The sequence below is a fragment of the Molothrus aeneus genome, chromosome 10 (genome assembly GCF_037042795.1).
Source record: "Molothrus aeneus isolate 106 chromosome 10, BPBGC_Maene_1.0, whole genome shotgun sequence".
Classification (NCBI taxonomy): Eukaryota; Metazoa; Chordata; class Aves; order Passeriformes; family Icteridae; genus Molothrus; species Molothrus aeneus.
The window spans coordinates 10184189-10197571 of NC_089655.1; the positions used below are offsets into that span (position 1 = coordinate 10184189).

The 13383-nt window shown below is 39.6% G+C and overlaps 1 protein-coding gene across 5 annotated transcripts in view; it reads right to left on the minus strand.

Moving 5' to 3' along the window:
- Positions 1-3764: 3764 nt before the first annotated feature.
- Positions 3765-13383, minus strand: part of SPHKAP (SPHK1 interactor, AKAP domain containing) — a 64451-nt gene continuing 54832 nt past the window's right edge. For 4 of the 5 annotated variants that reach the window (XM_066556240.1, XM_066556242.1, XM_066556244.1 and 1 more), the window contains exons 8-12: positions 11279-11458; positions 9310-9396; positions 8255-8307; positions 7986-8170; positions 3765-5949 (exon numbers count right to left, since the gene is read on the minus strand). In XM_066556240.1, the coding sequence (XP_066412337.1) occupies positions 5806-5949; positions 7986-8170; positions 8255-8307; positions 9310-9396; positions 11279-11458 (649 nt within the window). In that variant the 3' untranslated portion in view covers positions 3765-5805. The remainder of the gene's footprint in view (positions 5950-7985; positions 8171-8254; positions 8308-9309; positions 9397-11278; positions 11459-13383) is intronic. The other variant, XM_066556241.1, reaches the window with a different exon arrangement.

Sequence of the window (13383 nt, forward strand, 5' to 3'; positions counted from 1 at the left end):
TCCTTATTCTCCTAGTTTGAACTGAGGTAAAAAAAAATTAATATCAGTGGTGACTTAAACTTGGAATCCTGGCCCTGTGTTTAAGTCTAGCATGAAGAAACTCTGCTTGCCAAAGATTGAAAGCCAAGGAAACTGACATAAACGGAGAAGTGGATGAGAAACACCTGCAAGTCATTTACTAGCCTGCAATGAGCTTTTAGCCAGGCTCTCCTCTCCCACAAATTGCCAATAGGTTTCACCTGTGCAGAGCTTGCTCCACTTCTTGAGAGCACCTGGAAGTGCAGTTGCCCCTTGCAGGCATAGTGAAGGGGTAGAACTGGCTGGTCTCCTCCAGCAGACTTGAAAGAAGGATGAAGAGGCCAAGAGGAAGAAAGGAAGAGTACAGCAGAAAATGAACTTGGAGGTATTTTGTTTATATTCTGTATCTCCAGCTGATTGTGGACTTCTAAATGTTATTAAATGTAGTAGGAAGTTACTAAAGCTGATGTGTTGGGTCTACCTCTGAGTGCTTGCCAGCACCCTTGTGTGTAAATGAAGACACAGAAGTGCCTGTCATCACTTGGCAGATTTCCTGGTTATTTCAAGTAGTGCTGTGCTGTGGGAGATGTGAGCAGAGAGCTGCAGATCATTTAAAATGAAACTTTCACCAGTAGGCAAAGTGGCTGACACAAATGTCTCTGTAATGCCTGTGGTGCTTCCTAGGTTTTTGTGCAAAACCTTTGGAAGTCAAAAATGTATCTCAGTAAGTTGGAATGGAAAGAGCCAGGAAGGGCAGTGCTGTTCTGTGTTGTTTAGAATTATTCAATGTCCCTAGATCGATGGGCACCTGTGTCCTGGGAGATTTCCAGCTGACAAAATTGGAGGAAAATTACTATGGTGAGATGTATGCAATTACTGCTACATAGTTAAAAACTGAAATTTGATTTGCTGTGAACTATCACGAAGTAGAAAATATTATTTGGACTGTGATTAGAAACTAAATTCTCCCCCCACCCCCTCTTAATATTTTAGTTTGGTTTTCTTCCTGTTGTGTCTTCCTTCATGATTTTTTTCCTTGTACTATGCTAGTGAGTCAGATGTCTGTAATAGCTTTGGCTTCTAGCTCTTGTCCTATTTTTGCAAGAAATTATGAGTTGAGGTTTAATACAGTAAGCATTAGACTGGCAGGCTATCTGGGTTCTATTTCTTATTCTGCCTTGATTCTTGAGTGTGTAGAACTGCTTTTCAGGCTGAATTATCTAAGTTTCCTGCTCATTTGTGAAATATTTTCCCATCTGGTGTGATTCACAGCACTGCTGGAAAGGATGCTGGCTTGGTACCTTGTAGGAGCTTCAGTATTACTCTGGATACTCTCTGTGAATGCTTTGGTGTTAGGTTCTCTGCACCTTGGTTTACCCACATGTGGATTTTATAAATTATGGATATAGACATTAGGAATGCATTGCATAAAGGTAACTTGCTGGAACCATTCTGGGGTCTGGCAGCAGCTTTATCCCTTTTTTTGATTCCACTTTAGTCCCTCAGCCAAAATGGTGAATGTGTATGTTCAAGCTCTATTACCTGGCACTTTTTTAATCTGCATACTTTATACTATCCAAGCACTACTTTAATCACTGTGTGGTTGGACAAGTAGCTTTCAACATTACCCTGAAATGCTGACAAACTTGGCTCCCTGTGACCTTATTGAAAAGGATGACCTCAGGAGAGCCCTGAAGTGCTTAGGCTTGTCACTGTAGAAATCATATTTGCTGTATTCTTTCTGTCCTTTAGACCTTTGAAATCTTTTCAGGATGAACCTCTGTGAATATGCAATTCTGTTTTTCTGAGAAAGAAGTTTGTGTCATGTAACTGCTCTAGGACAGAACGTACCCTTCACAAGGATGGGGATTTCCATGTAAGCACATGATGTGTTCTTGGACTTGTGACGTGGGAGAGTCTAATTCTTTCTGAATAGGTGATGACAGTAATACTGACACCCACTCATGTTTTAAAAGTGGCATTTTGTGTAAATTTCTTTTTTTGTCTCCTTCAGTGGGATCACTCACTGGGTAGTTAGTAAAAGGATGTGGAAGTATCTCCTGCTTCTCTTTTCCAGTTTGCTGCACTTTACTGTCTAATTCTCAGCTGAAGCTGGGTGGGGGATGCAGTACCCATCACCCAGCCCTTTCTTCACTGCAAATTGTTTCAATTAGTTTGATAGTCCAGCTGTCTGATAGTGCTGTCTGTCCTGCTAAATGCTGCACAGCTGCAAGTTACCTTCTGAGGGCCTGTTCCTTGTGATGACTGGGTTCAGAGTGGGTTGGGAAAACTGAAATACTGGTGTTATAGGCTTGCTTATACATGGCAAAGGCTTAGGAATGGCTCTGACTCAGGTTCTTAAATTGGCTAGTATGGATGTGCTTTCCTTCTGAGCTGCAATTTGTTTTATTAAAGTAGGTCATGTGGGTTCTTTATTTCAATGGGCTGGTGGGCTTTTTCCCTCTGTCATTTTGCAATGTAGACTTCAGGATTCACAGTGGCATTTCTGTGCTTGTCTGTCATGCAGCTCTGCATGAAACAGAGCAAGAGCAGGTGTCAAACTGGCCTCTTCAGAAAAGTTATCTACTGAATTTAGCAGGTGACTATTTTTATCACAGACTATAAATGGTTAATTTACTTGAAGACAATAAAAATCTCAAGAGGTATGAACAAAGTTGAGGTAGATTATAGTTTTTCAGCTTCTAGTAACCTCAACATTAAAAGAACCCTAAACACAAAAACATAAAAAATGAAGTTTTAAAATATCTAATTCAAATACAGTAGAATTGCTTTTTGAAGAGTAGCAGATCTACAGGCCAAATGTTGCTCTTCATTATGTGGGTGGTAGAATCAAGGCTGGGGTGGCAATGCACCTTCCCCTGAAGCCACCTCCAGGAAGGGGAGCACTGCAGCCACGGCTGCTGCTCCCAAGGGGCCTCTGATGGCCAGGGCATCCCTGAGACATCTCCTGCAAGAACTGCTCCAGCTCCCACCCAAACCTGTGTACAGTTCCTTGCATCCTCTCATTTGATCACTTCTCATCTCTTTTTGTTTGCTTTGAATCTGGCTCATATGATTTTAATTTGTTGTATTCTAGTTTTTAGAAAGATAAAGATATTGAGCAACCACCCCCAATGTTAAAAACATGCATCATGCTCATGCAGAGGGAGATTTTTACCTAAGGCTGTATGTTGTTCTCATTTGGGTGTATTTAATACCCATTTTTTAAAAGCTGAAAAAAAAAAGAAGAATGGACAAGTGCTTTTCTGATTTATTCAGTGAAGTGATGGTTTCCTTTTATGTGTAGCAGTAGAAATACCTGTGGTACCTAGACAATATTGCAGTAAATGCCCCTGTGAACTTACACAAGGAGAGGAAAGTCCTGAACTTCTGTCTCCCCACCCTCCTGCTCACTTTTGCAGGTACTGAAAGCAGCCAGAGTGAGCACTGATAGAGGCTGGCACACTGGGAATTATGCTGGGCACTCAGGGTATCATTTATCTTTATTGTGATACTAAGAATGTTATGTTTAGCCTTTTATCTCTTGAATGACTTGTGGAACCCGAGTAGCTCTGTCACTGAGGTAAGACCTGGACCTTGCTCTGTCTTGTTTTGGTCAGAACCATGGATCAGATTTGTCATTGAGAAGCAGAGTTTGAGATGCTCCAGGGATGGCAGGCAAATATTTAATAGGTCAAAAAAATCCATAGCTCATTTGTGAACATTTTAGGAAGGCAAAGAGGACACACATTATAACATAAATTTATTTCTGAATAAATTGCAACATTAAGAACTACTGTACAGAGAAACTGCATCACACTGTTACAACTCTGTCATGATATTTGTGCTTTGTAAACATTTATTCTATCACAACAAAAAATTGTATACTGACAACTAACTGTATTTGGTTTAAAAATAAATACACTTTCCCATTTATTAACTCAAAGCACTTTATAATTCTTGGTGCTTTTCATTAGCTCTCAGCCTCAGAAATGCTGAGCATTTGGAGTTGCCACTCCTGTTAGTGGGAGTTAGAGATGCTCAGCAGTTCTTAGGGGCTGGCCCAGTGACTCCAGTTATGTTCAGTGTTTGCAATTAATTCACTTTTATTTTGACTGTAAAGCGACCTCTCCTGTTCTGTTTATACTGCAGAGTAGATTGAGCATTACTCATGTTATTTAATGTTCCTCATTAGATTTTGATTCACTAACAATTTGTATTTTGTAACAAATGAGTGATGCAATCATGCAAGTTTTGTAATGGTTTTAAAGATAAAACTGAGAATATGGCTCTTTTTCATAAATTATTTAAAACTACTTCAAAATTTTCAAAAATATTTAGTGCAAAAGGATAGGTTTTTTTTCAAGAAATATTACAGAAGCATATACTGTTATATGGAAAATAAAACTTCTCTTAAATACTTTTTTGGGAAAAGCAGGCAGGTATTCTATTCCACCATTTAAGTAAGAGAGATGAAAAATATTTTCAAAAAAACAAATTGCAAAAGAGCTGTGATGTTGTAAGTCATGTTTACCTTTAAATTCACACCCAGTCTCTTTGGCAGAGTTGAGAGAATGTATTACTAAGTGCATGATATCAACAGATCATCTCAACAGGACAATAGCAGAGTATATCTCATCAAACAATTATAGAAATGTTATAGGAATGTGAACTCTCACACATAGTCCAAACAGTTATCTTCAAAATGAACACATATGTTTGCTGAAATTTTAACAAACATTTTGCTTTTTTCTAAGTTACAAAAATTAACCTTGAGAATTTTAGGACAAGATGGTGCTCTTTTAAGATATGCATTTCTTCACCTCATTAACAATTTATTCAATTACACTAAATTAAAATAGTTATTTTTTCACTGCTTTTAATTGATATGTAAAATGTTACATAGTGCTTTCAACAGAAGCACTTTAGGTAACAGCTGTACTATCATGATTCCCTTTTGCCAGGCAGGGACACTGAGGCACAGAGGTGAAATGACTCGCCCAAGGTCGCAGGGCTGGGGCAGGACAGGGCTTGAGAACTGCTGCCCTGGCTCACAGAGCTGTGTGCAGGAATCTGCCAGGTGTAGCTATACTGAACTGCACTGCTTCCCAGGGAAAAGGAACCAGTCTTTTAAGGATAGTAACTAGGAGACTGGATTTTATTTCTTTGGGAAGGTTGCAGGAGTCAGGAATAGCTATGGAAGAGAAATAAACACATGGGAAGAAATTAAAATGTGTTTTCAGCAGCTTTTTATTGTGTTGTCTAACTGCAAAGGTGCTAAGTGTTCAAAAGCTTTTACCCCTTAGCAGATTATGGGGATTTCAGAAACCCATAAATATTATCTAGTGACAAGGGTGCCTCCAGGCATTCTGAAACACACTCTGCTTCTAACAGTTAAACTGTACAAATATCAGTGTGGTTTTAAAACTGAATGGTAGGCTACTATCCCATTTTACCTGACTGATTTAATTAAATTGATGAAAATTGAATATATTAGATAATTAAGCCTTTACTGTGTAGTTCATTAATTCAGGAGGCTAAAAATCCATCCCCTCATAGTACAGTGCATCCTACAGCACAACACATCAAGAGCCCCTCATGACAGAATGACACAATAAATTCGGATCCACTTTGCTCCTGGGTCGGTTGTGGCACGGACTTGTGCTGTTCCTGTAGAGTTTGTACATTTTGCACATTTTATTCAGTGATGTTCAGAAATCAGAGCATTACACAAACCACTGCTTATTTAAACTGGAATAAAACAGGAGAGCTGAACCAGGAGCTTTGTTAGCCCAGCTCAAGCAGCCAGTCAAACAGGCTGGGTGTGCTCTCTCTGCCCTCCTCGCTGAGCTTGCAGTACTGCACCACGGCTTGGAAGATATCCCCCACCTTCCAGGACTTCCGCTGCACCAACTGCACCACGTCTAGAAACTAAATAAAAACAACACCATGAAATCCACTCGGGATTTGGTGAACATTTTCTACGGTTTTGTGGAATGCATAGACACAAACTCTTGTTAGCTCACCCTTTGTAAATGTACAGCTGTATGAGGGAGTGGACACCATTCAGTGCACAGCAACATCAATGTTCTTGCTATTTATAAAAACTTAATTTTTCTAGTTCCATAGCTCCCCAAAGACTGATGGGCTCTCATGACATTTTCTAAATTAACTGCTTCTGTCAATTATTTATTTGTTGCAATGAAAGTAAAAACAGGCAAAGTCAGTTCGATAAAGGATCGCTATTTGCCGTGTTATCAACAACTCATTGTCAAAATAATGGAAGTGTGATTATCCATCTTGAAATTTTTTTTTCATTACCACTAGCTATATTTTACTTTATGTTGAATTTTCTGTACTTCCATATATACATACATATATGCCGTAGTATTTTAAATATTCAAATAGTACTGGTGAGAGGGAACTCTGTGTAAAATTTTGTCACATGAAGAGATTTATCACAGGTGTGTTTTAAACACAGACAGTATCTGTATTTGACTTTTTTTTTTAAATTTCCCAAGAAACCAGAGGTTAAATATATGTTCTTAAGCAGCTGTAAAAGAAATCCTGAGTTTTGTCCACTTGGTACTTAATAAAGGGCTTCACAGGGTCATCCATCTGGTCCCTTTTTCTTCTGAAGCACATAAATGAAAATCAAAACTTTTCAATTCTTTGAATTTCACAATAATTAGTTTGCTCCTTATGTTTTTACTTTTAGAGCACAAAAGAAAAGATTGTGTCTCTAGTTAGTGTAGCTGTTTGCTATTTACATACTGCAGCCTAAACTTTTAATATGTATTTTAATGATATTTAATAGGCACGTGATTTCCAAGAATGCTGTTGTAGGCAGGATGTGCTTCATTATTCTCTAGTGTATTTTTGCAATTGAATTAACTGTTTGCCAAAGCACATGGGTAAAGCTGACAGCTGTTTCTTTAATTAGATGCAATTTGGACTGTTGCTGTTGAATGCATTTTAAATTATGTTTATGATTCCCAAACGCACGTACTCAAGAAAATCAAACAATATCTCTGCTACTCCAAATGATCTTCCCATAAGAGACCAAAATACTGATTTGTAATACTTTTTTCATTAATTGACTTAAATACTAACATGTTTTTAAGTCTTAAAGCTTAAACTTTCTTGCTGATCTTGGAAATGGGTCTTTTTTTTGGTCTTTCCTGAATTGCTGTGGTTGGTATTTGGTGGGGTCTACAAAGGAGCCCCAGCTGATAATTCAGAAATAGAAAGAGTTTGCATTTCTTGTGGCTATTTTGGACTTCAGTGTTGCTCCTGGCTCTGGCTTGGGCTAACACCTCAGGAGGTTTCTCAGTCATCTGTCTCTCCACTCTCTCTGGAAAGAGACTTCTGCTCTCAAAAGCTGTACCCTCAGCTGGAGCAGTTTTTGAACAGCCAGGCACAAGCCCAGACCGACCTGAGGCTGCTGTAGTTGGTGTTACAGGCCAGGCAGAACCAGCGTAAGGAATGAAATTCTTAAGTCCAAACATTAGTAGAGCCAAGTAGGCAAACATTGTACATGTGTTGTCTACACAAAAATGTTTTTTATTTTTATTTTTTTAAACCTTTGCACTTAAACTCCATGTAAGCCACGTGCAGCCTTTCAAATGCAGCCACATAAAGGACTCTGTTAATTCTGCCTTGGGCATTAGTATCTAATGTATCATTGATATGAAAAGGTGAACAGATTCATCAAAGTATCAATCTGGACATTGGACAAAGTATCATGGTGACATTTTCTTATGCTATAGACAATCTGCTACATATTTCACATCCTTTAAGTTCTGACACACCTGTCCTCTCATTCCTTTCTCTCATAAATGGTAGTGTTGCCATCTTGCAGTAATGAAGATGGTTTTGCATCTGCTTTTAAGCTCAATAACTTCAATAAATCATAGCTCTTATGGTTATGTAGACACTAATAGTATGCCCAATTCTGTAAACATTACCTTTTCAATTCTGTTTTCCTGAGATTTCTTAAAATAGATAGTTGGAATTCCAAGTTCGGAAGCAGCAATCCACTGCAGGGTGGCTCGCAGTTCCACATCAGGGCACTCTGGCTCCAGATCGAAGTTGATCACCAGGAGGTCCTTTTGACAGTTGGCTGTTCCCACTGAAAGCTCAGAAGTACTTTCTGGAAAAATAATCCCACTAGTTACTGTGCAATTGCTTGTGTTATCTTCAAACTGTATGTTTTAATTGATATAGTTCAACTTACCCTCAGTGTTTTCTGTCTGTTCTTTAAGGAAAACCTTTTCTTCTACTAATTCACTTAGAAACAAACAACAACAAAGCTTATTAGTCATACTTAGGAACAGTCTACAACATTGCTTCATGATGAATAAACTTCTCCCTCAATGCAAGACCTAGAAAACTGCAAGAAAATGGTTACATAGGATGAAACAATAAAATGGTGAATATATTTCATTATTTAATCTGTGAATCAGGAAAAACTGAATTGCAGCATTTTTCTGTAGCAGGATGAAGTACTTGTATTAGTTATGTCATGTGTTACATTTCATCAGGATCTGTGCATCTTTACGGTTCACAAAATGACAAGCAAATGACATTATGGTAAGACACAGCAAGTCTCATAACCTGGGTGGAAATGCTGAATTTCCAATGTCTGTATTTTACTGTGACAATTTTCTGACGTCACTGACTTCAGAAGTTCCCATGTTCAGTATGTGATGTCCAGTCTGTAGGTTTGTGCAGTGGGTGTGCCCTGGCTGCATAATGACATTCACCAGCTGGCAGGTTGTACCAGGATCTTTAGGCAGGATGTACTCACACATCTCTTGATAACTGAACTGCGTGTTCAGTAGAAACATTCCCAGAAACAATAGGTAAAATTACTGTGGGCCAAATTATTATTATTATTGGAAAGAATGCCATTGGGTTTTTTTAAAGATTGTTTTTAATTGATCCTTATTTGCTTGACTTTCCTTGGTATTACACTAGAGTTTTGATAATATCTGAAGTTATTCAGAGAAGAAGGTTTGATGACAGAAAAGTGATACCACAGAGAACTGTGTTTTAGACAGGGTGGTTGATGGATCTGTGTTCTCAAGAGATCCACCTGACTGGGTTTTCCTGTAATTTTTCACTGTCTGGTGCCCTCACTCTGCACAGACACCTGCATGTGCTTTTTTCTGAAACCATGGGCAGGCACAGCAGCAGGTGCAAAGCAGGGCTTGGCACGGTTTCGGCGGCGTAAATGATTTGCTGTTAAAACTGGACTAAACATCAAGTCTCACTTCAGTGACTACTTACTTAATCATAGGAGAAGATGGCACGTTCTCCTGATAAATTTCCAGGTCCATAATGCCAAGACTGCTAGTTGTACTGCTGTTGCCATTGCTGACAAAGCAAAAGTTTAAGTATTAGTGCCAAGCTGTGCTGAACATGTCTCCATACATCTTCTAAAAATTTATTTCTGTACAAAGCAAAGTGGGGAGGAGCTCTGTTCCATAAAATCAATTGTGCTCAGCAAGTGGTTCCCTGAATAAAGCACACTAGTCTGCTTAAAGCAATGAGGCTTTTATTAAAATAGTTCTAGCTCAAGCATGTATCAGGTGCATCAAGTGATGCTGTAAATTGCAGGAAAAAAAAGTGGACTGTCTTCTTATGAATGGCTTATGCATTGAACACTTGGCCTCAAACAAAAACTGAGTCTGCCTGAGTCCTTGAAAAGAAGGATTAGCAGGTACAGAGATGTCCTGCAAGAAACCTGCAAAGATTCAGCTCCCTCTGAACATGGGGAGTTCAGGAGAAAGGCACTGGCTGCCCATCACATACTTACCTGTAGGGTGAGTCCACACTGGTAACCAGCAGCAGTTTCAGTGTATTACATCATACCCCAAATACTATTTGGGGTCTGATGGAACCCACAGGTACAGAGATGGCCCCTCATGTTTCTGACTACTCTGAAAGACTGAGATTTTAATCAAAGCCAATTGCTCATTGGGACCACAAATACACAGAAGTATTCTCTTTGGCCTCTTCACAAGGATGAAGTAGCACACTTGAGGATATTCGGAAAAAATATTACCAGTTCACTATAAATGTGACAGTGAATGTTTATGCAGATACTGTGATAGTCTCATGGACAGGTTGTGAATTTGCTGGCTGCAAGTCAATTACCATGAACAAATTCTGTGTGGCAAGTCATGGTGCACCACTTAATTTTTACTGAAAAAGCAACTAATAGTATTTTCCCCTACATTAGAGGGATTGATTAGACAGTCCCTTTCCCCATCAGTGTGTTGAGACAATCTGAGACATTGTCAGCATGCCATGCATTCAGACTTGCTGTAGCAATTTCTGTTCCAGTGCAGAGCTGAAAGGCACAGTACTTCAGCTCTCTCAGACCAAGGACTTTGTTAAAGGTTGATACTGTAATAACAGGATGAATGTTCAGCTGCACTGACAGCCATGCTTTGTTCAGTAATTTCAGCCAGCCAACCATGCTCTCTGACAGAGACTCTTTCTTTTCCCTGCTTCATTACCATAATGTCTTCCCTCCTTGTCATCTTAATACTCAAGAGAAAGATGTAATTACTTGATAATATTTTAAAACATAGTCTAAGAGCATGTGAAGGAAAAACCTTACTCAATTTGATGCTATGAAAGGGCTGAAGTCAAACTACCACCACTCTATATAAACTCCAAAGACTAAATAACATTTTCAAACATTTGTCCTGGCTTGAACTGGAACAAAATTAGGTCATAGTAGTAGGAGGTCTTGAATTTACATCTACTCAGGGAAAAGTTGGTCATCCTCTATTAGTTTGCACCTCTGTGCCAGTCTAATCAGATCAGGGCTCAATCTTTGTTCTCAGTGCAGGGATTTCTGCTGGGAATGGCAGTCTTGTCAATCTTGGCTAAGGGGGTGCCAAAATAAACATTAAGCAAACAACAGCAAATAAATTAAAAGAAAAACTATAGCAATTAACTTGTCCAATGGCCTTTTTGCTGTAGGACTGAGACACTTTAGTGATGCCAGGAGGTTTTTTCTTTGTCAGAATCGAGCTACTCACCAACAGCAAAAAGAATTCTGATTCTCCTGGCTGAGAATCAGAACATGGATAATTTTTTTCCCCTTATTAAAAAATAAAGAAATAAAGTCTGCCATTAGACATTCTTTACAGTATTCTGAGTAAACCTCGAGCTGTTGCCTCTCACTGCTGATGCAGGGTAGGCCTGGTGGGCAGAGCACAGAGGGAAGAGACAATGTGGGTACCTCAGGGAGCGCTCGCTGAGCTGCAGGTAGCTGCTGGTGTCATCAGGATTGTCCTCATCATTGGCCAGCTGGGACCAGCTGCCAGTGCTCTCTTCACTGCTGCTGAGATGGGCTGGAAATTCTTCAGCTGTTTTGGTCTCTCCTATGATTTCAGCATCCGATCTGCTATGAGGGCTGCTGCTGGCAGGGTGATAGGGAAGGCACATTGATATTGTAATACAGGCAAACAAACTGGTGCCACCAATCTTCAGGCAATGCTGCTCATTAAAGTCAACCAAGCTGCAGAATTATAGAAATGCAAAAGATTGGACAAGCTTATAATTTATACAGAAAGTCCAGCAGAACACCTGGCCTGAGATGCTCCTAAAAAAGGACTTTCTTATGACTGCTATAAATAAACACAAACCCTAGATTTTAAATATGCATAGCTTGTACAGAAAGATTTAGCATGTATAAAAAACCTGATCACTGTAAAGGTTTATTGCTCAATGTGCTTCAGTCAATCAGTGATTGAAATATGTGGTATATGTTACTGCAAAATGACAGAATTTCTTGGAAATATATATTGCTGCTAAATCCCTGTTGTGCAATGGGTGAATAAAGTTCTTGACAGGGTTTTCTACTTTATTAAAATTGTAGATCTGAAAGTGAAAGTAGGAAAGTGTTGTGAATCCGTAATGACTCTGAGTCTGCCATGTCCTTAGGATCTTCACTGCTTAGGCTGGGGAAGGACAAAATATTGCAATAGTCAGAAACCAGACTGAAGATGGAGCCCAGACTGAGTTTAGAAAGTACAGGGTTAAGGGAAAAAGGCTTTAATTCTGCACACTTGACATATGTCACACATATGTGTATGCATTATATATGTACACATGCTCCCAACAAACACAGAAACAAAAAAAGAAACTATATTTTTGCTCAGTTTTTACAGCTAAGCTGGGCTTTTGATTAAAAGAAAAATAATCAATCCCTCCAATAATTATATCACTGTAGTGCCAGAATAACAAGTAAAGCAAAACTGTAGTTTTGTTATGGATAGTCTGCATTTGTAATTTAGGGATTAAAGCAATGTTATGTTCTGTACTGATAACCCTCTGCAGGATCCCTCTAGAGAAGTTCTTGCCTTCAGACCTTTATCTGTAGTTGTGGTTAAGGCATCTGCCTTCAGGTAAAGCAGAAGATCACACCAGAAATCTACTGCTCCTGAGTAATCACCTTGATTAGGCATATACTGAGACAGTAACATTGTGGATATCTCTTTCTGCCAGCTCTCACTCTCAGAGGTTGCTGCATTAATGCTGGATGACAGAGATGCAGCCTGAGCAGGGCGAATGGGACTTGCCTGCCTAGGGCTCTCTCCCCCTGGCACTCAGCTCTGCCAAACCCTGTGCCTGCCACGCCTTGGGCCCAGGACTGTGCCCCTGCCCTCTCTGACACGCGGGCACTGAGCAGCCACAGGGCAGGGCTGTTACTCAGCTTCTCAGCACAGGACAGGCAGCTCCTGATACCTGGTCCAAAACACAAGAGATTTGTGTGGGTGATGTTTCTTGGCATTTTGGGTTTTGTTTGATTCGTTATGCAATTACATCTCACACCAGTGATGCTTTGAACTGACAGTTCCCCACTTGTGAACAGTCACTTGGAACAGTTTCTGTGCAACTGTGGCTCTATTGCACTGCCTACATACAAGAAACTGATTTTTTTCATTGCTGAAGGTCTTAAAGGCTTTTTTTCCCCCTAACTGACTCTATGTCTGCTTGATATTTTGCCTGGAGTCCTATGTGCCTGTATCTGAACTAGCAAGTAATTTCATGCAGTAGGAGTGGATCAGAGCAATTTCTACTGATGCTTTTATAGCTACATTTATATTTATTTTTAGGTTTTCACTTCAGCCTAGACTTAGTCCAGACAGCCATGCCAGAAATAGTTCAGATCTGTGTGAAGAACCACTGGAGGCTTTGCCTTCCCAGCAAGGATAGGAGCACATCTGGAGAGCACTTGGGCAGCTTCTATTTGAGATTGTTTTGGAAGAACTCTGCATTTCATGCTGCAAATGAGGCCAATGGACAGAAATGGAGGCAAGCTGAACCAGAACTGCACAGCAT